This window comes from Gymnodraco acuticeps, unplaced genomic scaffold (genome assembly GCF_902827175.1).
Source record: "Gymnodraco acuticeps unplaced genomic scaffold, fGymAcu1.1, whole genome shotgun sequence".
In the NCBI taxonomy this organism is placed as follows: domain Eukaryota; kingdom Metazoa; phylum Chordata; class Actinopteri; order Perciformes; family Bathydraconidae; genus Gymnodraco; species Gymnodraco acuticeps.
The window spans coordinates 8,644,682-8,670,805 of record NW_022990271.1 but is presented as its reverse complement, the minus strand read 5'-3'; the positions used below and the strand labels follow the sequence as shown (position 1 = coordinate 8,670,805).

General features: G+C 44.6%; 1 protein-coding gene across 1 annotated transcript in view; it reads right to left on the bottom strand.

The window, feature by feature from the left end:
* The window catches only part of LOC117549400 (interleukin-1 receptor accessory protein-like), a 62,581-nt gene that overhangs the window by 399 nt on the left and 36,058 nt on the right, over positions 1–26,124 (bottom strand). Inside the window, exon 8 of the mRNA XM_034221283.1 lies at positions 601–743. Within this exon, the coding sequence (XP_034077174.1) occupies positions 601–743 (143 nt within the window). The remainder of the gene's footprint in view (positions 1–600; positions 744–26,124) is intronic.

The following is a 26,124-nucleotide window of genomic DNA, read 5'->3' as shown; positions in this document are numbered from 1 at the left end:
CATGGCTTTTCATAAATAAATAAAAAATAGCAGTGTCAACAGAGCATGCGTGTGACATATTTAGTAGCAGGATGTGCACTGAAAAATAGGGCTCCCCCGAAAGCAAATGGGTAATTCGAACACTGCTCACAGCGTTATAAAACCTTTTTCTTACTCAATATCAAGCCACCCTTATTGTTTTTACTTCGGCTGTGAGTGTTTGTGTGTGCTCAGGATGAATTTAGCTTGTTCTCGCTGTATCGCCGAGAGGCTCGTTGCTGCGATCTGCTGCGAGGAGCGGACAGGCTTCCGCTCCTCGCAGCAGATCGCAGCAACGAGCCTCTCAATGTCCCGACCAATCAGAGCACACTGGGCTCACAGGGAGGGGGGGGCTGGAGCTCGAAACAAGCCGTTTAGGACAGAGAGTGAATACCGGTGAATACACATTACAGAGATGCTGTATGAGAAACCAATGTGAGTTTGGAAAATTGCACAGTATAAATCCATTTAGTAGACCTCAATAATTGAATTATGATCAGTAGAAATGGCCATGACATGGGACCTTTAAGATGAAAGTGAATCATATGAACATGCATTATATCTATCCGTCTTCTTACATACGTTTTGGCACAAGCTGATGGTGACGTTTGTTGGGGCCTCCAGTATCAGTTTGCAGTTTACAGGTGTAATTTTTTAATAGATCCTCATCTGACAATTCTTTGAAAACTAGGGATGCCATCTTTATCCCGTCAGCATTTATTTCACTGGAAAATAAAAGGAAAGTACAGGTGTTAGCCATGATTGGTGTGTGTAAATATCTGGCTATGAACTGTATAACATTTGAACTTGCCGGTATATTTACTTTGTGTAATTGTAGAAAACGGGAAAGCTGCTGTTAGTTTCCACAAATGAATCAGTGCTAAACCAGAACACCTCATCAAAGTCCGAATACATGAGAGCTTTACAATCAATCACCTTTGGAGAGCCTAGAAAAAAACAGAGTTTATACAGTTCCATAATTTGTTCATTTAGTAAGAGGGTAAATGTGTGCATTCATCCATGTGTGTGTATCCACGCTTCAAGATTTATGCTCATCCAAATGTACATGAATCACACCACTTTGTGGCGATATGATCACTGGATTTTTTTTAGGTTTTTCTGTGTGAAGAAAGGGTGGAAACATTTTACATCTGTTTTCTTCAAAATATAAAAGTAAACATATGGTGTAAGTGTTTTTCTTACCCTTTGGTTGGATATCAAGCACCACTGTAAAGGTCATGTTATATATTTGTCCACAATACAGGTAAGATCTGGTACAGGTGTAGACACCATGCTCCTTCTCTTCAACACTTAAGAAGTAACTGGCTTTTGGCGTTGACTCGCCTTCCTACAAGGAAAATGAAGTTGTAATTTAAAAAGAAAATGAATGAAAACGAGCCTTAAATATAGAAAATGCATTACATTTCAAATTAAAATAGAATAATAATTAGATTGGTTCATAACATGGGCTAAAACATTCTTTCAGAACAATGACCACCCGACCAAAGTGTGGAAATAATGATTGTGCTTATACCTTGTGCCAAATGTCATTGTTGCTGGTAATATTCAGGGTGGTAGCAGCAGGTGCTGCTAGGTTACATTAGGACAATTCAATGTGCAGGCCTCCCGTGTATAACATGGTTGAGGCAGTGCTTGAATTGGAATGAAAAAGGTGCCAGTACTCTAAAATCAGCAACTTTTTCAAGTCAATTTTATATATACAGCCCACAAACAAGAATTTGGCTACTATAATGCTGGTGGGTTTGTCTCTTTACTACTGTATATTTTAGAAAGGTTCACTGTACTTAACATTTTTTATGATAGGCAGCGGATATGGCTAAAGCTCAGTAAGGTCAATATTAACTGAAAATATAGCAATCAAAGTCTAGATCTTCTGCTGAAGACACATGAAGCAGAGACCTTTCAGGTGAGAGCCCCTCTGGTGGTGTTCAACATTAATGACAAGGAAACAAAGCTCTGGTCAGAAGCATTTTTTATAAAAAGCTTTAACAAAATTAAGTATTTCTGTACATTTTGAATGCAATCTAACTTTCCAACTCAGAAAACGAAAAACGAAAAAGTGCCAAAAGTCTTCTCACATGGCTGAGCTGCTTTGCAATATACTTCACCACTGAAGAATACAAATATGTATAAAGTAAACTATGATGCAATCTAACTTTCCAACTCAGAAAAATGATAAAGAGCATGAACAAAGAACATGTAAAAACAAATGCAAAATGTGCACAATCTAAAATGAGAAACTGTAACTGCAAGTAACAAAGTCTGAGCCATGGTAAAGAGTTACATTGAACACCAAGCTGATCAGATAACTCCCTGGTTGGTCTGAAGTCCTTCTATCTCCAGGATCTGTACAAATCGGCACATTATGCCAAAAGTCTTCTCACTGGGTGAGCTGCTTTGCAATATACTTCACATTGTTAGAAAAGGCTCCAGAAGGCCTTGGGGACATCAGTATCAGGGGCTGGAGCTGGACAGGCTCTTTCATCAGCACTTCTCCTTCTCTTTGCCAGCCAGGACCTCACATACTGTTCCGGATTGAACTGTCCTAGTGATGGTCCATTACATTTAATGAAAACCAGGCTGGACAGTCGGCTGACAGAGAGAGCATTCCTTTTTGCAGTAAGGATATCGTTCAGGCAGCTGAATGCCCGCTCACACTCACTAGTGGAGACAGCGATGGTTTCGGACTGCTTTCAGTAGAGGCTCCATGGCAGCAGGTGTAACGGGATGCCCTGGTTTCCTTGTATTCGCGAAAGCCCTGAACAGTCTCTCTTCTGTCCACTTTCAGCACTTCGCACAAACGTAGCACCTCTACGTCCCCATACTGTACGTCTAACTCCTCTTCAGGCCAACTTCCAGGATGGATAACTTTCATGTCCTGGATTAGCTGATTGTCCCGGGCCTCCCGGCCATGTAATGGGATTTCTCTTGTGCTGACATGAGAGGAGGTTGTGGAAGTCATTCTGTGTCTCAGATTCTCTACCATACTGCGGAAAAACTGACCTGCATGAATCTGTACAAGCCTGCCATTCTCACGCAGGGCAACACCCTTGAAGGACTTCTCAGCTAGAGCTGTATGAACTGTAATCATGTGTGGGCCAGGCATGGTGACCATGGATTCAAAAACTTCGTATTTCTCGAGTTAAGAGCCTATCTGCTGTAGGCAGTGTCATCTCTCTTTTTTGGAGTTGCCGAGAGAGGTCGCTGAGCTCTGTGAGCGCATCGTACATCAGTCCCAGATTGCTGACAAACGTTGCAGATGTGAGCACATCATCCAGGCCCTTGTACTTTGCTCTGTCTCTGGAATCCCTGCTTGTGTCGTTTGCAGCATTTGTGAAGTGATCATGGAAGCACTCGGTAGTTTTCCCAGACTGCTCTGACGCTCCTTTCACTTGAAGCCACCCAGCGGATGGACAAAACACGCCCTATCACCAGGAGACGCTGTCCGACTGCTTGCGCACACTGCGCTAACTGCCTCTGATTTTTGGGGGAGGCATGGAACAAGGAATAGAGTTTGTCAAAAAAGATCTGGAAATGATTGAGCCCTGAGACCCTCCTTGACCACATCCCCAACTGCCAGCTCTAGACGATGATTGGAGCAGTGCCACACAAACAGGCTTGGGAATTTACTACACAACTGGGTAGCAACGCCTGTTCTCTTCCCTAGCATGACTGAAGCCCCATCACATGCAAAAGAAACGAAACACTGACCTAAAAAGTCCTCGTTAAAATATCTTCCAAGACACTCCATTAACGCCTTTGTGATGTCATCAGCCGTTGTTCCATCCAACTCGATCAGCTCCCAAAAAAACGTTTCGGGCTCAGCATCAGCTAATGCTGAGCGTAGACACACAACAAGCACCGTTTTACCACTAATAGTGGTAGATTCATCGACCAAAAACACAGAGTTTTCTTTGGTTTTCTGTAATGTCTTTTGCCATTTTTTTCTTCAGCTCATGACCTATGTGGTCGATGATTTCGCCACAGGTTTTATTGGAGTGCAAAACCCTGCCCACGTTCAGCCCATTCAGTTTCTGTACATTCAAATCAATTGGCATGTCTGTGAATGGCCGGCTATGTTTGCCAATTTTATATGCCGTTCGAAAAACTCTGATAGTGGTGTCTAATTCAGATTTATGCATAGACTGCACTTGATGTTGAATAGTTTTACGTGAAGCAGATGTAAGGATGTCAGCAGCTTTTACATGGGCTTGTGATTCTTTATGTTCTTTGATTTTTTTTATCAGGCTAGCTTGTTGTTTGCCCTTGTCAACACCGAAATGAGACACTGCACACTCACCCCATTCAGTTGACAGTTTCAGTCCTTGTCCAGTGTGTATTCCCAAAGATTTGACATCTCTGCATATCCGACATCCTAGCTTCTTATCTTTAAGAAGGAGCCATGTATTGGTCTTGCAAACATATTGCACCTGGTCCGTTGTCCAGCAGTCAGGTGCATCGCTTTGCCCGGTGTTGGTGGTGGCAGTTGCGCCAGCAGCAGCTAACGTTAGAGGCTCTGGAGGAGGCGGCGGAGCTAGTGCTAATGCTAATGCACTAGAACTTGGAGCAGGAGGATCAACCAAAGAAAGCTCCCCATCAGACACAATTTCCAACACAGGCACAGCATTCTCTGTATTTGAAGTTTCTTCCGGCGACAACCGCTGTCTTTTTGCACTTTTATTAATCCACGCTAACATTTTAGAAATGCTAATTTGTGACGTGATTTGCTTTCCTTCTCTCGGGGGCGTGCCTGCTCTGTTCTATCACTCTACATAGCCACCCACTGGGTGGGAGTTGCACTGCATAAACACAACACACGTGCATCTAGGTATGTAAATTGTAAAGCATTAAAACATGGTTTTACTAACAGTTTTCAGTATGTTGTTACTTCGGCAATTATTATTATTATTATTATTTTGAAACGTGTATTACTATTAAATCACGGTCAAATAGGTTAATTTTGACATAGTCGTTTCCACCACAGTATTTACATGGAGAAGATAAGCCCCGCCCCCTCTCCAGCACGTTCTGTTTGAATGACATGAGTAAACAGCTGACAGCCGCTGTGAAACTCCAGCGGTTAGAGCGATGAGAATGTCCGTTCGGCACCTCATGACGCATCTACTGAGTACCGGGCGGCTGTATATATATATATGGATGTATAATAAGAACGGCGGGAGAGTGTTGAGTACTGGCACGGTGCATGAGTACCGGAGTACCGCCAGCATGCCGGTACTGAGCAAGAAGTGCCGGTACTCCATGGGTCAGAACCAGAAGTGCCGGTACTGCGTACCGGTGAGTACCGGCCCAATTCCAGCACTGGGTTGAGGGTAGGTGCTTTCGTTTCTCTGCTTTGTGTAAACTGTCACCCTGAACCAGAGCTGGCTGCTGGAGTTGCTGTCATGACAATAAGGATAAAGGTTAATATAAAGGTTTCACTTTACATCTGAATACCAAACGCTCACAATGAATGTGAAAATAAATCAGTTTCTCAATTATACATTTCCCTCTTGTTTTTTCTACAGACAGGTAGTTTTGGTATCATTTTACAAGATTTGCACATGAAACTCAACATTTGTATCTTGACATGGTTACTAGAAAGCTGTGAACAGTTCAGGAAGCAGGAAAGCTTTGATGTCTCTTCGTGATGTATTTGGTTTTCAAATGAAGACTTCTGGGGAGGCGTAGCTGGGATCAGGCTATTGTCCGTCATTACTAGCTTGACATCCAGGACTATAAATATAAATACGTTCTAATTTTAGGAGTCCATCTGCATGACTGGCAGATAAATGCACACATTTCCAACAACATTCCCACCCCACCACCAAAGCACAAACGCAAAATCAACTTCCGTAAACTAAGCTGTGTTTCAGCTACCTCGCTCTCATCCTTGCTCACTGAAAAAATATCCACCACTCCCTTTGTGGACCTCCATAGCCCCTCTGATCTCACTGACTACTACAACAACGTTCTGTCCTCCTGCCTTGACCAACTTGCACCCATAAAAACCAAAACAGTTTCCTTCACCCACTCTGCTCCCTGGTTCACCCCTGAACTCGGTCTGATGAAAACCCGTGCCCGGCAACTTGAAAGACTCCGCAATAAAACAGGTCTCACGATTCATTCTCAAACCTACAAGGACCACCTAAAGCAATGTAAAGATGCCCTCTCCCATGCCTGCACCACCTACTACTCTCAGTTAATCCACTCTGGCTCCGGAAACCCCAAAACACTCTTCTCCACAATAAATAAACTCCTCAGCCCCCTGGACACCACCACTCAGTCATTCACAGTCGACAAATGCAGCTCTTTTCTCAAAAAATTTCAAAGCAAAATAGACAACATTTACAGCAGCTTAACCACTACCACACCAGCTCCCCCTCAAGCCACCTGCCCCCCCCTTATCCTGCCAACCCCTGTCCCAGTTCTCCCCCTGTCTCCCCTACTGACCTCTGTGATCTCCTCACAGGAATGAAAACTGCCACCTGCACCCTGGACCCCATCCCCTCCAGCTTTGTTAAAGAGCCTGTGACACGAGTTTCCCCCATCATCCAAACCCATCAATTTGAGTAAATATTGTCCCCTTGAAAACCGTTACTGAACTAATTTTGGATATTTGTACTTTGATAACCATTAATCTGCCCTTCAATGTTGACCATTTTCTGGATCTTCTCGGGGATTCTTCAAGTCCCGCCAAATTATGTGTGACGTCATTGCGGGCACAGCGCTCCAGCTGCACCGTTAAAGGATCCCAGCATCTGCATGTAAACGCACGATGGTGCACACAGCAGCAAGCTCAGACAGCGATGACAGTTTAATTTTGAACGTGTCTGAGAGCTCATATGAGGTTGAAGGATCGGTTTATTGTATCTGTTAGAAGTTTAGGAATTAGGTGCGTCAATATGGGCGATCATACGGTCATGTTGCCAGTGGTGGAATGGGACTAAAAATCATCCCGGGACTCTCGACCGGCCCACTTCGGTACCGCTAGTAAATTGTCAACGGGGGGTGTGGGGGATGTCAGGGGCGGCGGGTGCTGTAGATAGTAAATGTAAATATGTAAATATTTGTGTCACTGCATCCTCGTAAAATACAAATATAATGCAATGTCTGTGTCTTTGACATTAGCGCTGCCAGCCACCTGTGCCCTGTACTACGAAGCCAGTTCAACAGACCCTGGATATGTTTGAGTAACAAACAAACTAACAACAACAAACTAACAAACGAGATCTCGCTAAGCGGTCCTACGACGCTGGTTATCAACTCGGTAAATCAAGCCAGGGTTTCTCTCTCCAGCTGAGAGCGCGTTCACGTCTAAGACACGAGTGGATCTGACTTTAATTACATTTGACTCGAGTGTTTCGTCAACATAATGTGTTGCTTAAAATAATACTTCTGCATACAGTATGTGACACTGTAAGTGTTGCACGGCCAGATACGGCTGGAGAAGCTGACTCAGATAAGGAAATATATGATATATTATGATATTATATGATCGATGATCTGATTGATGATGTAATATGAATGATAAGTGCGACACGTCGGCGTCTTCTCTGTATACGGCAGTTTAAACTGTATTTCCTTTATCCTGTAATATGACTTGAGAGATTTAAACTCCGCACACTGAGTTGATCTCTTTTCTATAGACGCCGGAGGCGGGCAGCGTCAGGTAAAAAAAGTTATTTAGCCTTCCCAAACCTGAGCCTCACGCGCCGCCTATGGGGGATGTGCTAGTGACTTATCCGACCGGCCCACTTCGGTACCGGCCCATCGGGATTCGTCCCGATGGCCAGTCCGACACTGCACCCAGCCCACGTAAACTGTCAACGGGGGAGCCTCGCTGCGGGGAAACGGTGGACCTAGTGTCACGATCGGAGTGGGAATAATAATAATAATAATCCGTGCATTTTATCCATTAATTTCCCCAACATTGTGGTAAAATAAACCACACGTTTAATCAGTGGTGTGCACAGACATTTATAGGGGCAGGTGCTCAAGAGAAAAAAAAGGGCACCTTCTGAGTCGTGGCGGTCTGGCGTTCGCCCGCGTGCGAAATTGTGCGCGGAAATTTGCCGGATAATGGCGGATTTTGTTAGTTTATTTTCGGTTTTTGGTTACTCCTTCCATCTCTCCCTCATTTTGGTCATCATCAGAGAGCACTGTTTCTGAACATGGTGCTGCTCTGGACTCTGACATTTCTGCTTCATCTGTGTCTGACTCAGAGATATTTTCTATGGATTTGTCTCCCTCATCTTAGATGGACTATTGCAGGACAGCAGGGGGCTGCTTCCCTGAGCCTGCTGTAGCTGCCTAGAATACAAACAATATAGAATATGATGTTTATTTCAATTATTTGGGTAAGGCAATGCAATGCATGATAACATTAAGACTCACCAGACTTTAACTGTCATGGCCAAAATGCAACACCCTACCACATAGTTGTTGTTTTTTTGTCATTTGGTAAGTAGCTTCATGTCTGATTTAGTATCACTTAGTGTGGTTAAAATAAATGATGGGCCTCTCAATACAATTATATTATTATTTATTATTATTATTACTACTATTATTATCACAGTTCAAATCTGAGCATGAAAGGGCTCTAGACAGACAGTGTGTCCCTTAACATGACTCTGGTATTGACTCTGACCTTTCTTCTTCATCTTCATCATTGATGATGGGTAAGGGTTCATCAGGCACATCTGCATCCTCAACTTCCTTGCTGGTAGGCTCAGGCTGCTTTACCCAGGAGAGCAGAGAGCTGCTTCCCCGGGCTGCCTGCTGTAGCTCTCTTTTCTTTTCTTATCCTGTCTCTTCTTGGCATTATTCTACAAGTGGTAAATGTAAATGAGCTAAATCAATGTACTGCTCTGCTGTGCATGATAATTAAGGGTTAATCTCCTAGAAACATTTAACAGCAGCATTAATGTAAACCTATAAGGTTACTACTACTTATATTGTAGGCCTACTTTATGAGGCATTTTTACTTTACTTGAGTATTTCCCATTTTCAATACATTTACTTCTACTCCACTACATCTCAGATGCAAATATTCTACTTTTACTCCACTACAATTATTTGAAAACTTTAGTTACTAGTTACTATGTAGATTTTGATTAAGATTATTACAAAACATACATTTAATCACTTCAGCCCTAGCATAATGACGCATTGTGAGCGTGTAGATCTGCTATTTTCAAAAGTGCACAACGAGACTAAATGGATGGATGCAAGAAAATAAGTAAAGTTATAGTTTAGTTTGGCATCTGATTTAGGGGACTAAACAATACACTTGTTGTATTTGTTACCTGGTGGTTACTGACTTGGTCGTCACTAGGGCACTTTTAATCGTGTTGCTGCGTGCTGCTGCACCACACACCCGCCGTGGCCTGTCTGACTGAGTGACTGACTGTCTGCTCTGCGCGATGCGCGTTCACGTTGAGAGCAGGGAAGGGAGGGGCTGCAGCCAGGGCACGTACGGGATTGCCGCGGGGCACGTGTGGGGATGTCTGACAAAATTACATCGCGCATTTGGGGCATTGTTGTATATATTAGAAGCTTTTAATCCAGAATTGATCGATGTTACCATGAGCCACATACACTGTACACTGTAAAAAAATTAAATAAAAAACTGTAAAAAACGAACTTTCAAAAGGGCACATTGCTGTCCTGAGGGCAAAACGGGCAGGTGCTCAAGCACTACCTAGAGTCTATGTGTGCACGTCTCTGCGTTTAATCCATGTTGGTGTACTACAACTACAAAAAGCATCGGTTTGTTTTCTCATCAGGAAATGCAGACCGGCACAAACAAAACGATTTTTAATCATCATTCTCACGATCATTTAATCTATCATATGTTCGCCGAATTGACATGAAAGCACTAATAAATGTAGTTTCATCCACTTGAGTTTACAACTACAAAAATAATCGATTTGTTTTTATATCACATCCGACGGGAGGAAATTCAGTAGCTCTCACTACCGATTTTTAATCCTAATGTAATCATCATCTTCACCACGATCATGTATGTTTATGTTCGCCGAATTGACATGAAAGCACTGACAAATATGAATATACTGTAGTCAACTTCATTAAAACGTTATTAACGTGACTAAACTCAGTAATTCACAATTTCTACGCATGACAACACACTTTGTCCGTGTTTGGCTCTCTCGCCGCACAGTGAAGCGTTCCCGCATTGACGTCACTTCCGGCTTCCCCCAAAACTTCAAAATGAGTCGAAGGAATTTCCCCGCGATGTTCGATAAATTATTGATATTTAACGGAACGGTATCGCTTTTTCTTTTTTAAACTGACGGTTCGAGATGACTAGTAGCCCAATATTTCATTGCACAACAGTTGTTGGGATGCTGTCACAGGCTCTTTAAAGGCCTGCCTTCCTACTCTCTCTTCACTCATCACTACAGCAATCAACTCCTCCCTGTCTTCTGGCACCGTCCCACCATCCCTCAAAATAGCTGCTATTACTCCTATTCTGAAAAAACCCGGACTCAACCCTGACAACCCTAATAACTTCAGACCAATCTCGAACCTACCCTTTCTGTCAAAAGTTCTGGAACGCGCTGTAGCGTCACAACTCAAGCATCATCTCTCTGCCAATAACCTCTATGAAACTTTTCAATCCGGATTCCGCTCAAACCACAGTACCGAAACCGCACTCCCCAAAATCACAAATGACCTTTTCCTCTCCACCGACACCGGTAACCTCAACATCCTCCTTGACCTCAGCGCTGCCTTCGACACCATCAATCACTCCACCCTCCTCACCCGTCTTGAAACCACCTTCAACATCACCGGCACTGCCCTCTCTTGGTTCACATCATACCTCTCGGACAGAAACCAGTTCATCTACATCAATAACTGCAAATCCCCCACCGCTCCTCTCCCCCAAGGTTCAGTTCTCGGCCCCCTCCTCTTCATCCTCTACCTGCTTCCCCTTGGTCACTTAATCCGCCGTCATGGACTTCAATTCCACTGCTTTGCCAACGACATCCAGCTTCTCATCTCCACTGCTACCCACTCCATCCTGACAAACTGCATCACTGAAATAAAATCCTGGCTCCAACTCAACTTCCTGAAACTCAACTGCGATAAATCTGAGATAATAATCATTCACACACACACACTCACCACATCTATCCATAACTTCACCCTCAACATAGACGGCTTCCCAGTTCCAAACTCCCCTCACATCCGGAACCTAGGCATCATATTTGACCAAACCCTCTCCTACAACAAATACATCAAACAGATAACAAAGACAGCCTTCTTCCACCTCAAAAACATCGCTCGTCTACGTCCATCTCTCTCCCCCACTGCTGCCGAAACCCTCATCCACGCCTTCATCACCTCCCGTCTGGACTATTGCAACAGCCTCCTCTATGGTTCACCTGCAAAAATCCTCAACAAACTACAATACATCCAGTACTCCGCCGCCCGTCTACTCACCCACACCCGAATCCGTGAACACATCACCCCCGTCCTCATCAAGCTCCACTGGCTCCCCATCCCCCAGATAATTCAGTACAAAATCCTCCTCATGACATACAAAGCCCTCCATAACCTGGCCCCATCCTACCTGACTGACCTCCTCCACAGACACACTCCCACTCGCTCCCTCCACTCTGCTACTGCCAACCTCCTGTCCCTCCCCACCCGGACCAACCTCAAGTCCTGGGGCGGCAGAGCCTTCTCCGTTGCTGCACCCACCCTCTGGAACTCACTACCCCAATCCATCAGAGATTCTTCCTCCCTCACAGCATTCAAAACATCACTCAAAACCCACCTGTTCAACACTGCATTCAACCACTGACCCCCCCCCCTATTTTCTGTTTTGTTTCTCTTTTTGTATTTCTTTGTTTGTTTTTTTGTTGTCTTTTTTAATTCTGTCAAAGCGTCTTTGAGTTTCCAGAAAAGCGCTATATAAGTCCCATGTATTATTATCATTATTATTAAATATACTTATAGTATGCCACATGTTGTATACTACTACTGTGTCAGACATTAAAATAAAGTCATAATAATGGTAGCACTGATAAGTGTTTACCCCAGAGAGCATGAGTAATTCCCCTGATGGTTTGCGGTGGCGTTGAGAATCACCAGGCTCCTCCCATGAACCAGCAGGTCCCTGTGCCTCTGCTCAGCTGACGACATGCTGGGGGTCTGATCCATTTTCTGGCTGGGGGGACTGGTCCAGCTCAGCTCAGCATCACAGTGATTATCCTCTCCATTCAGGGGGCAGTACAGCGCCACCATCTCACCAGCCTTCACATAAATCTCTGAGGGGCTCACACCTGCAAATGAGTGTCACACATTGGGTAGTTATAATGGTTGTGAAGATAAACTTCTGTTGTTGCAATGTTGAGGTAGAATGAAGGAGTCTGGAACCGTCGTTAGCCAAAGCACTGAGAGTTTTATTGAACACAGTACATTAATACATTACGGCCGGGAGATCATCTTAGTTTCACACTGTCCTGTGCTCCACCATCATGATCTCTGCCCCAGAATAGACCCAACACGCATCAACATGAGGAGAGGCGGGCTCACAGAAGCCCGCGTTTACCTAATCAATAGCAAATGGGAGACAATAATCTCCTTGTCTCAAAGAGATGCAGCCAGGTCTCAACCCTCCCCCACGGATATAGGAGAAGCGTTTGACCTGTGACCTCAACTTACAGAGGAGTCTTTGACTGACACTACAAGCAGATGTTTGCAGTATCACAGATTCTAAGAAACTATAAGAAGCTCTATAAACAGATCAGATTAAAATATTCTCTTACAATGGTTATCTTTATAAAAACTTGAACTGGCCTATAGCTTGTCACTTATATGTGGTGTGTCACCCTAGATTGTATATTGTTAAATACTGTTAAGATGATTGCTCTCAAAAATAAGGAATCTAGATGGCACTTGGGTTGTAATTCTCAAAAACATTGGAAAAAAACAACAGCAATGTCTGTTTCCAGAAATCATGAGCCGGTTACTGAATATAACACTCACATTTTGTTATGGGCAGTTTCATGTGGGAACTATTTTCTTTCAACCATATCACAACAAAGAAGGAAACTCACATCTATCTAGGGATCATACTGGTGACAGCGCAATAATTACACATTTCACAAGTTTTCTCCTTCAGCTGAGCTGGTACAGAGGCTCAGGAGAGTTTCATGTCCTAGAGTATATGCTTCCTTCTGCTTGGTGATAAGGAAAGAAAATAGTTCCTACATAAACACTATTATTAAATGTCTGCTGTGATTGGCTTGTGAGAAAAAGTTAGTAAGATACTCAGATGGACAGAGGTACATTGCATGTGAAAAGAAGAGAAGCCAAATAAGTTTGAAAACAAAATAAAACTAGGTTGTCTTATTTGACAGTTTGTGTGTTGGTGGCTGCGGTTTCGAACGAAATCCTAATTTTTTTTCTGCCTGTTAATGCATTTTCCATCAAACTAAAATAACAAGCTTAAAGAAAATAAGCAAATGTATGCAACATTTAAAAGTGTATGCAATAGTTGCACAATGTTTAATATCCATGGTGATCATATCTGTATGCCACTACTGTATATAGAAACAGTCTGTGCAGTTATTGTATTTTGGGGGCAGGACATATATTAAGATTCATTTTTGGTGGTTTTTCCCTACAGATTTATTCCAGTACTCTTCCAGTATTTTGAGTCTATTTTTAGCATACTTTATTTAAGCATTTACATGTTATGATGCGATCATTTTACACTACATTTCAGAGGCATGGACCCAAACTATAGTTTAAAAAAAAGCAAAGAATATGCAATAACAGAAATGCTCCATTTTAGATTAATACATAACAATAACCCAAAAGATTTACCAAAGAAAGTGAAAAACATAAAGCAAATTCAGGTGGTAGGCATATAGATTCAACCTAACAGTATAAGCCTACATAACAGTATAGCTTACAAAGAAGAAATACAACCTTTTTGTATCCTGATTGCGTAATCCCATTATATGTAATCCATTACTCCCCAAGTCTGTCTATCCATCTAGTCGTCCAGAGGTGGGAGAAGTACTCAGATCTTGCACTTGAGTAAAAGTAGAAGTATACAGAGTGTAGGAATACTCTGTTACAAGTAAAAGTTCTGCTTTTAAAGTGTTAATCAAGTAAAAGTACAAAAATATTAGCATCAAAATATACTTAAAGTACATAAAAGTAAAATTACTCATTATGCAAATTGGTCCATTTCAGAATAATATTATGTTCTGATTATAATTATTGATGCATTAAAGTGTTATCAAAGCTGGTAAAGGTGCAGCTAGTTTTAATTATGTTATACTGCAGGGAGTAGGGATGCTCCAATCGATCGGTCACCGATCGAGATCGGCCGATGCTCACTCTCTACCGATCGATCGGTGCTCTCTAAACATGCCGATCGCGAGAGCCGATCGCATGACGTAAAATACATGACACTTTTCTCTGTGCGCGGCAAAACAAGCTTGCCAAAATGGCTTCACCGGTCTGGCAGTATTTTAAGGTGTCCGAAAAAGACAATAAAATAGCGGAACGGTGCGTCCACACAGCAGCTTTTCAAAAATCTTGAAAATCTTGGAGCTGGGCGTGTCTGAAAGCTTGGGGATTTTTTGCGATCAACGCGACCAACAACCAATCACATGAATCTCCCGCCCCCGACATACAAAGCAAAAAAACCCGGGGATTTTATGCGAGCATATATATTATCAGTGGCGTTTCTAGGTGTACAAAACTGGGGGGGCAGAAAGAGGTCGGGGGAGAGAGAGAGAGAGAGAGGGGGGGGACAGAGAGAGGGAGGAGAGAGAGAGGGGGGACAGAGAGAGGGGGGGGAGGAGAGAGAGAGGGGGCGTGTCAAATTACATACTGAAGACCACAGGAGCAACACTGAGCGCATACATTTACGTACACAGCGTGGGGATGTCATAGTAATGCACCTTCATACATGGAGTAAAGGTCACCATCACAAAGTAATTCTTAACAATAACAACAACCGTAATGCTTTAGCATTAAAACACCATAGACTGTAAATATAAGGAAAACACAGACACTCATCATCGAGGTCACAATATCAATCGATCCAGCAGAGGCAAAACACAGAAGATCAACAAAATATATGACATAAATGAACTTACCAAAGCTGAAGGCTCACTTGAAAAGAAAAGCGGCACGGCGGTCCTTCCTCTGACAGAATGTGTCTATCACTTTGGGGATGAAGTCCTGTAGTTGCTGGATCAACTGGCTTTCAATTGAAAGCATGGCCAATGCGTTAAGTCGCGGCTGTCCCATGGTGTTGCGAGTGAAAGTCTTTATCCTTTTGAGGGTGGAAAAGTTCCTCTCTGACTCGGATGTCGTCATCGGAGTTGTCACTATTATTTTGACCAAAATAACAGTCTCAGCAAACGTTTCCTCCAAGTTGTTCTCGTGAATGGATTTCAACAGAGACAGGGCAGTGTTTCCAGTGTGAAGCTCACTGTGGCGGTAGAGCGTGGTCAGCTCAGACTTCAACTTCTCCTTGTTTCCCAACGCAGGCCACAGTTTCACGGCGCAGTCAAGCTCAGGTGTAGGAAATGACAGGACATGCTGTGGGAAGAATGAGCTGTCAACAAGCTTTGCAGCGATCAAATGGTCACTCTGTGAGAACCTCTGTTCCACCTGTGAGATGACTGTGTCACAAGCCTCCTTCATCACCGGTGCTGTGCTGCTGACTCGTCTGTTCCATCATGAGCAGTGGCGGCCAATGCATCAGTTTTCTGCCTCATTTTCTGAACATTTTCCTTGAAACGGCAGAGCGCGCTGTTGATCCCAGGTGCATCGATGCTTCGTTTTTGCAGAGTGTTGTATAGAACATCCACTTCTGGCATAAGCAACGAAAAAAACTCCAGGAGCTGCATAAATGCTCGGTCCCGCAGTTTCTTTGACAGGCCGTATGCCTCACTTATGGTGACCGCATCCCATCCTGGTTGTGCGCGTATATGCTTCATACACTGAAGTAGTGCATCTCGGGTCTCCCAAACCGCGTTCACAGTTCTGCTTTTAAAGTTCCATCTCACAGCCGGTGGCCGTGGGATGCGTCTCTGTGTTGCCTCTGCAAGAGCTGCAACACGTTTTGGAGCACCGGAGAAAAAAGTGGAAAAAGCAGTTAGATCTGCAAAAAACCCCTTCAGGATGCTCATCCTTGCTGAACACAGTTGCTGCAGGGTCAGGTTCAGTTGGTGGGCGTAGCAGTGAACAAACTGAGCGTTTGGGTACGTCTCCTTCATCACCGTCTGTACCCCGCGCACGTTACCGCTCATGACGGCCGCCCCGTCATAGGTCTGAGCGATTAGCTTTTCTTTCAGCTTCAGGGGTTCCAGAACAGCCTTGATGCTGTTAGAGAGACCTACACCAGGTTTGTCCTTTACTTCCACAAACTCCAAAAAACGCTCTGTAACTGTGAGGTCAGGCATAATGTATCGCAGCACAATCACCATTTGCGATTTACAGGAGACATCGGTTGTCTCGTCGGCCTGAACGACAACAAATGATGTGTTGTCCACTTGCTTGGCTATTTTCTCCCTGTACACATCATACATGCAGTCCAAGAGTTCATTCTGTATGGTGCTTGATGTCCCTTTGAAAACAAGCTGAGCTTCGTAGTGCCGTTGAAGCCTGGAATCGCCCTCACACATTGTCTCGAAAATTGACCTGAATATCCCTAGATTCAGAGAGTCCGCCGACTCGTTGTGGCCCCGCAGTGCTGTCTCACATTTCCCACACAGTTTAATACAGGTGATGATCCGACCAAGCACGTACCTGTTTTCTTCCACCTTCCTATTATGAGAATCAATGCCGCGTCTGTAGGCGCTGTCAATCTGAGCTGCAACATTCACCCTTCCAAGTAATCCCAATTTTACGGCATTTTCCAAATGACTGTTGCTGCTCTCATGCTTCATTGTCCTCTCCGAAAGATGCTTTAAGTCCTTGTAACCTGTCCTCGACCAAGTACCTTGATCTTCACCAAAAAGCAGGCAAGGAAAGCAAAAGAGGGAATTCTTCTGGATGCTCGCCGTTAGCCATTTCTTTTTAGCAAACCACTCAGCGTTAAACCCACGTTTAACTTTGCCCGCAGTCTGGACCATTTGGAAATCCGGTGGATGGTGGGCACCGAGGCGCTTTACCTCCAGTTTCTCTCCGAGACTAAGTGTCTCAAATGTGTGCTCCAGTAAATGGTCAACTTCATTCATTTTCTTTCAGTTTTTTACTTCTTTTAATCGCTGGTGATGTTAGCTATATGCTGCTCTCTCGTCTCCTCTTCAAACTACACGTGACATTTCGCAGCACTGCACACGTGAGTACTTACAGCCAATCAATTCTGAATTATGTGAGATGACGTATGGTGGGGATGGGAGCACTATGCCCCTACGGTCATTATTTTTTTGCCACACACATTAAATAGAAAAATACTCTGAGCATGCGCAGTGTAGTTTTTACAATCACCGTTCACTTAGACTGTGAGAGGGAGGGGCAGGATCGGGTTTTGTCCCACATGGCTCTAAACAGCTCAAAACGGCACTCTAGACACTAATTAGAAGAACACAGACTAAAACAGAAATGTACAGACGAATCAGATTATTAAACATGACCTTAAAATATATTTTATATGTTTTTTATTTATTTTTTTGTATTTTTTTGTAATCATTATTTGTAATACTTTCTTCTGACACTAGGTGGGGCTTCGCTTCGCTCCCCCACAATGCAGTTCGGCGAAAAGCGAGGCAAAGTGACGTCATCCTAGGGCTGTGCAATTAATCGTATTTTAATCGCGATTACGATTATGGCTTGCGACGATTATGAAAACCGCATAATTGACAAAATACGATTATTTTGCTGGGTGCGCTTTCGCCCCTCCCTAAAAGCCCACTCGGCCACGTGGGAGTGACATGTGTTGTGAGTGTTCAGCGCGAGCGAAGATGTCAGAACAAGAGCAGCAACTCGTTAAAAAGAAGGGTAAAACTATTTCCACTATTTGCAAGTACTTTGCCAATACATTTCACATCGCTAAAGATATGTGCCCAGTTAGCACTGTTAGCAACCAGGGCTTTAAGCAACTTGTCAACACGTTGGACAAGCGTTACGCGATGCCGTCTCGGTATTATTTCAGCAGGTCTGCGCTGCCTGCGCTATGTGACAAATGCCGTGGGGAAGTTGAGAGATGTGGCTTCAGCTGACTATTTTGTGACCACAACGGACCTACGGTCTAGCCCAGGGGTGCCCAACCAGTCGATCGCAAGATGTGTCTAAAAATAGAACAACAATATTCTGTTTTATCGTTAATGTCCTGTAACATAATCTTCCTGTGCCAGAATAATGCACTTGAACGCATCAAAGCTTTGTGATTGGCCGGCGTCACCCCATGTGTCGGGGCGTGGCTGAGGGTCTTCAGTACAGGTGGCAATATCGTCACCTGCCTGCGCTCATCTCTGAAACCAGACCATGTAAACAGGCTGTTGTTTCTTGCAAAAAATCTTTAAGAGATGACATGAGCAGCCCTACCAGCATAATGGTGGCCTAAACATTTTTATTTGGTCTTAAATTGTAGTTCAACATTTATTTCCTGTTACTTCTGGACCATGACGGTTGGCCAGCCTTCAACGTTTAACTGAGTGGAATAATGAATATGTTTTACCAAAATGTTGGCTATATGTTAAGGAGTTTTCAGTAGGTTGTGACAGTGCACTGCAACATATTGGATTTAATTTATTTTGGTCTAATTTATTTTTATTTATCATATTAATAATATATGTTTAGTATGGTTTTGGAAGTGTGCTCCAACATATTTGTTGATCTTGTTTATTGGTAAAATATTATTTGTTTTAAAGTTCAATTAATGGTCAATGAATAATCGTCAAAATAATCGTGATATCAATTATTGACCCAAATAATCGTGATTATGATTTTTGCCATAATCGCACAGCCCTACATCATCCCCATTCAAAGTCAATGGGCAGAGAAGCGTTGGAAGATTTGTTTAAAGCTGCTGTGTGGACGTACCGGAATGCAACGTGTGTGAAGCAGAAATCCTGCAGCTCCACCCGCTGTGACGGACCGGTGAGCGGAGCAAAACACACAAAAGTTAGACCTACTTAGCTATTTCATCTACCTCTGGAACAAGCTAAACTAGTTATTATAAATATATTTATTCTTCACTGTCGGCTCACTTACTGGATCAGTGAGCTGCATGAGATACTGACAGGCTGTCAGGAGGGAGAGAGGGGGAGAGAGGAAAAGAGAGCGCTTCCGCTCATTTCTCCCGTGTTATTATCCAAAGTGAATGTAAACTTGAATAATGTACATCATTTGAATGTAATAATTAAGTTGATTGTTGTTTGTGGAAGCTCCAGTGAATGAGCCCCATTAACTGAGTTTTAAACATCACTTTAAATGGAAGATTTAAAGTGATGTTTAAATCTTCCATTTAGGCCCCGCCCACTTGATCGGTATCGGCCCCGAAATTGGCGATCGGAGCATCCCTAGCAGGGAGGATTGTGAATTTACTCTAAGGTCGAACTAAAGTCTGATTTAAATGTTGATTATATTTCACATCATAAATCCAAATCTGTAAAATAACTAAACTGTACACCCCAGCATGTGCACTCCGCTCTGCATCAGCCAAACAGCTCGCTGCACCCGCACTGCGAGGGGGACCCAAGTTCCCATCAGCAAAAACACGTGGGTTTGCTATCCTGGCTCCAAAATGGTGGAATAATAATAATAATAATAATAAATAATATTTTTATAGCGCCTTTCAGGAAACCCAAGGTCGCTTTACAAGTCGGGTAGGGGGGGGGGGAGTAGGGGGAAAAAGGCAGACAGGTTAAGGGGGTGGGGGGGGGGAAGTAGCGGAAAAATAAACCTATTAAACTAACTATACAGTGGCGAAAGCCTTGGTAAAAAGGTGCGTTTTGAGGGCTTTTTTGAAAATGTCCAGGGTTGGGGCGCTGCGGATTTCGGGGGGGAGAGAGTTCCAGAGGGTGGGGGATGCCACACTGAAGGCTCTGTCACCAAAAGTCCGCAACCTGGTGCGGGGGGGTGGAGAGGAGATCCTGTCCAGATGATCTTAGCTTCCGGGATGGAGTGTGGTAGCGGAGAAGGTCAGACAGGTATTGGGGGGCGAGGGCATGGAGGGATTTGTAAGTCAGAAGAAGGAGTTTATAGGTGATACGGTGCTTGACTGGGAGCCAGTGTAGGTGGATCAGGGTGGGGGTGATGTGCTGCCAGGGCTTGGTGTGAGTGAGCACCCTGGCAGCCGAGTTCTGCACATACTGGAGCCTGTCCAGGGCTTTACTGGGAACCCCGAACAGGACTCCGTTGCAGTAATCCAACCGGGAGGAGACGAATGCATGAATGAGGGTCTCGGCCACGGAATCAGAGAGTGATGGTCGTAGACGGGAGATGTTCCTGAGGTGATAGAAGGCAGACTTAGTGACGGATTTGATGTGTGACTGAAATGAGAGAGTGGAGTCAAGGATGACACCCAGGTTACGGACTTCGGGAGACGGGGAGATGGAACAGCCGTCAATGTGGAGGAGGAGATCCCCAACCTTCCGGAGCAGTGCTTTGGGGGCCACAAACATGAGCTCAGTCTTCTTACTGTTGAGTTTGAGTAGATTTGCTGTCATCCAGGTTTTTATGGCGTGGAGACAGTTGACCAAAGACTGTGGAGGGAGCTGGGCGGATGGTGAGGTGCTGAGATAGAGCTGAGTGTCGTCAGCGTAGCAGTGGAAATTGAGACCGAATTGACGTATGATCTGGCCAAGGGGGAGCATGTAAATGGTGAAAAGTAGGGGACCAAGCACGGAGCCTTGGGGGACACCATGGTTGACTGGGGCCGAGGGGGAGGATGAGCCGCTGATGCTAACAAACTGAGACCTCGTTGATAGATAGGACTGAAACCATGACAGAGCTGTGCCAGTGATGCCAAGGTTGTTAGAGAGGCATTTCAGGAGGACTGTATGAGAAACAGTGTCAAAAGCAGCAGAGAGGTCGAGGAGGATGAGAATACTGATTTGTCCGGAGTCAGCAGCGAGAAGGAGGTCATTAGTGATCTTGAGGAGGGCGGTCTCTGTGCTGTGATGTGCTCTGTAGGCTGACTGTAGGGGTTCGTAGAGCTCATGGTTGGACAGATGTTGATGAAGCTGGGCGGCGACTGCTCTTTCCAAGGTGAGCTCCCCATTGACATCAGGACAGCAGATAGCTTGCACATCTTCCGGCACAGACTGAAAACGCATCTCTTTCGACTCCACTTCGATCGATAGAATTACTAACAAAGAATTGCTAACAAAGCACTTATATACTAATAAAGGACTGGCTTATCTAAAACCAGTTGAGTAGCACTTGAAATGTTTTAGCTCTATGAAACCAAGAACAGTGTCCCTAGCCCCCTGTGTCTCACCACCTGATCCTAGTGGTGTCGCTGTACCCCGATAGGGTGCCAACCTGTCCCGGTGAAGAGCAACTATTCTCCCTCTCCGCTGCAGTTGGACCCTGTAGACGACCTCACTCAGTCTCTCAGGAACCCTGCAGGGCCCTTCCCAGTTGCTGTCCAGCTTTGGGCATCTGCCCTTCTTCCTCTGTGGGTTATACAACTGTGGGTTATACACCCAGACCAACTCGCTTGCACTGAAATGCCGTCCTCTAGCATGCACGTCGTAGTTCCTCTTCTGCCTCGCCCCTGCACTCTGTAGCTGGCGCCTGGCAAAGTCGTGAGCAGACTGCAACCGTTCCTGAGGTTTCCTGGCATATTCGAACACTGGGGGGTCCACAGGAGCATCGGGGGGCAAGCCCATCATCATCTCACCCGGTTGAGCCAGTGTGCGGTTGAACCTTTCTACGACACCATCGCTCTGTGGGTGAAGGGGTGTGGTGCGGGTCTTATGGGATCCCAGTTTTTCGCACATAGCCTTAAACACTCGGGACTCAAAGTTCCGGCCCTGGTCTGTGTGTATGACTTCAGGCACCCTAAACCTGCTAAACATTCCCTCCACCAAAGCGTCTACAATAGTCTCTGCCTCTTGATCTGGTAGGCTGTATGCCTCAGGCCACTTAGTGAAGTAGTCCATGGCTGTGAGGATGTCGCGGTTCCCTTTTTTTTCTGTGCGGGGAAACGGCCCAAGAACGTCGATCCCGATCCTCTCCATTGTGCACCTTACCGGAAACTGCTGGAGCTGGGCATGAGATCTGTCGGTAGGGCCCTTACGTGCAGTGCAGCTGTCGCAGCGGCGACAGTAATCTTCCACATCTCGTCTGTGTTGGCCCCAGTAGAATCTCTGTCGCAGGCGGCGGAGAGTCTTAGAGACCCCAAAGTGACCAGATCCTGGAGTTCCATGCACTGACCAAAGTACCGTCTCCCGCAGGGTCCTCGGCACCACCACCTGCCACCGTGTCTCTCCTGCAGCCGGTTCCTTCCACCCCCTCTGCAGCACTCCATCACACAGACGCAGGGCTTCAAACATTGACCATAGCCCTTTAGTGGCACGAGAAAACTCTGAGACCTCTCTGAGAAAACTCTTTCACTGTCCCGAAATAGTCCCAGACAAAATAGATTTGTGTCCCAGTAGGAATTTGTATGGTCCCCCGGGACATCGGGACATCGTTAATTGCGAGCCCTGGGAACAGCGGCGCAGCTATGCAGGAGAACCCTTTCACAAACCTCCTGTAGTAGGAGGACAGGCCCAGGAAGCTCTTCAGGTCCTGCACAGAGCTGGGGGTGGGCCAGTCCTTCACAGCCTGCACCTTCTCTCCTATGGTGCCGACGTCGCCCTCCGTTAGCCTGTGACCGAGAAAAGTCACCTCACGCTTCACGAAACAGCACTTCTGGGGGTGCAATTTCAGTCCTGCTCCAGCCACTCTCACCAGCACACCTTTGAGGGCCCCGAGAGCTGATTCGAAGGATTTCCCATGGACGAGGATGTCGTCCAGGTAAACAACACACTCATTGCGGGGGATGTCTGCCCTGGTCCATAAGCCTCTCAAACGTGGCAGGGGCATTACAGAGGCCGAATGAGAGAACTTTAAACTGCCATAAACCCCCGTTGGTGATGAAGGCTGTTTTCTGTCTGGCCTCAGGGGCACCTGCCAATATCCGCTGCGCAGGTCCAGGGAGGAGAACCAGGAAGACCCTGCCACTGTATCGAGTGCCTCATCGATGCGAGGGAGGGGGTACAGGTCCTTCTTGGTCACTTTATTGAGCGGTCTGAAGTAGGGATGGGAATTTGAAAGCAAATGTATATTCGAATATTCGACCCCCCAAAAAACGGTTAACCGGTTAACCGAAATGTACATATCCTATATAAAAAAAAAATTGGGTAACATTTTTATTTTTTAACCAATTTTTTTTCGAATAATTTTTTAGAAATACATACATGTTCAAATAAGTGTAGAAACCACGTCGAATTTGTCAAATGTATTGAACTGGTGATCACAGTTTGACAGCTATAGGCCTACAGCAGTGCTTCTCAAAGTGTGGTCCGCGGACCACTGGTGGTCCGTGAGCGCCCCCTAGTGGTCCGTGAGTATATTGGTAAAATTTCACATTTGAAATAAATAAATGTATTTAAGTTTTTCCCACTCTCGCGGGAATATCTCCGCAATGGAACGAGCTTAAGTTTCACTTTCGATTGCATGAAATAGCCCAGATAAACACCTTCATCACACATGTTGCCACTTGTTTGTACCATTTTCAGGCGATTTGTAAAAAACGATGTGTTTTTGGATATTTGTGGAGTTAGGTGGTCTGCGAGTGTTTTTTTATTGGTTAGGTGGTCCTTGGTATGAAAAAGTTTGAGAAACACTGGCCTACAGCTTTCATGTGTGGAGGCGATTCACAATCAGGCCAGCTGTAGAGAAGACCCTCTCAGCTGGAACGGAGGTTGCGGGTATAGCAAGGTATGTATATATAAGTTTAATTTGGCATAGTTTGACCTCTACACCGCACTCACTAACCTGGTCGAAATATTTCCACACATTACTCCTTTTTGACGCCATGTCTGTTGTGTAGGACTCTTCTTAGAGTGTAAATAATTACCGGACTATGACTGGTAAAATATGTTGAATACCGGCAACTAAATCTCTCCAGTCAAAATGTCTCTGTACTTTGCCGCCACACACAGTTGCCAAGCAGCGCTTATTGTTGTTTAGGCTGGCCACTCATGTGTCGAGAGTGTTGACAGGGGGCGGGGGAGCACGCTCATGAACTGTTAGCGCCGGAACCTCGCAACGGCTGCGGAGCTAATTTGCGCCACATTTGGGCCTAAGATGAGGTTTGAGTCTGCGTGATCTGCGTGTAGGGAAGGGCAGCAGCCATATCATTGGCTAGAACTAGCTAGATCTAATGGATTTGGACATAAACGCGAGTGAAGTATAACCGGACACGAGAGAGAGAGATCAGCACCTGCAGCTCTGTGAGGGACCGGTGAGCGAGCAAAACACACCTTTAGACGTCACCTAACACATTTAGCTATGGCACAGTCGTATATATATACATTGAATTATTCAATTTGATAATATGTAATCAACTTAGGCATCACTCCTAAAAAAAAAAAAAATTCATAAAAAAATTGATAACTCATATTCGAATACCTGAATAATTTCGAATATTCGATTAATCGTTCCCATCCCTAATCTGAAGTAGGGATGGGTATCGTTAGGATTTTATCGATACAGATACAGGTACTGCTTAACGGTATCGGTATTTTTCGATACTCTTATCGATACTTTTCAATAATTTGGTGCTCAAAATTATAGACATGAATACAAGATGTGAAGATTAAACAGTGATTTTATTGTAATTGTCTTGCAGAAATAACTGTATAACTTATACATTAGCTTCTCAGAAGCAGACAAAAATAAATAAAAATAACTTAAAGGGGCCTGGCTCGCCCTATCATGCTTTTGGGGGGTTTCCCTCAGACAGAGGATGAAAAGAGGCATTTTTTAACATTTGTAAATCAGTTACATCTTCATCCAGACATATCAAACTGACAACCTCAGGGCTCGACATTATAATTGGCCCGCTGGCCCGGAGGCACTATTTAGACACCCCGGGCCAGCATAACGTACTTTCCACTTGCCCGTTCGGGCCACTAAAAACAGTAAGACATACATTCACATTGTTCTGTGATATTAGTATTTTGACAAGCAATTTTGTTAGATTGTTCCGTTTATTAACGCTACAACATCGCGCTCTACTCTGCAGCTGTTTGTTGCGGAGTAGAGTGCAGTGCGAGCAGGCTCTCGTTCGCGTGCAGCAGGAGTAGGCCCGTGCACGCGCAGCTCGAGCCTGCTCGCGCTGCACGCTCACTAGACTTTCGCGCCACCTAACCATTCGGCAAAATGTTTTTAAAACCACCAGTAACCGGCCAAGCGCCGGGCAAAAAACAGTCCTTAAATAAAAGAAAGTCACCGGAGGAGTTAAAGGAGAGTGACAGGGAGTACGAGAAGAAGAAGAGGAAGAGAAAGTTTCAGGCACACTGGCTTGATCGTTGGAGTTGGCTTGAATATGATGCCAATATAAACAAGGTCTTCTGTCGGCTCTGTACATCAATGCCGACCTATGCTGACAAGTAAGTGAAGAGTATAAACTATTATGGTATATTCGCTATAGGGAAATGTCCCAGCAGTTTAGGACAAGGAAGGCTAGAGGCTAATATATTATAGCCATTACATGTCTAACTCCTGATAATGACAGGAAGGCAGAAAGCGCATTATACAAATAATAATACTCATACCATAGTGTCACCCTCCTTTTTATTTTATTTTAATGACCACAATATAATTATTTTAATAAACCAAATATGAACAATTGCTTTATAGAAATGTATAGTAGGCCTAGCTAGTTAGTGGTTAGCTAGTGGCTATTTACATATGATATTTAAGCAGCAGATTGTTTTGCTTGTTTAGGGACTCTCCACTCTTCAAGGGCCAGGTAGCAGAACGCTCCACAGGGTTTGACCCGCATGAAAAAAGCACCTCACACCAGGTGTGTGTGAGGAGGCAGAAGGCAGCAATCGAAACACCCGCTGTGTTAGCTGG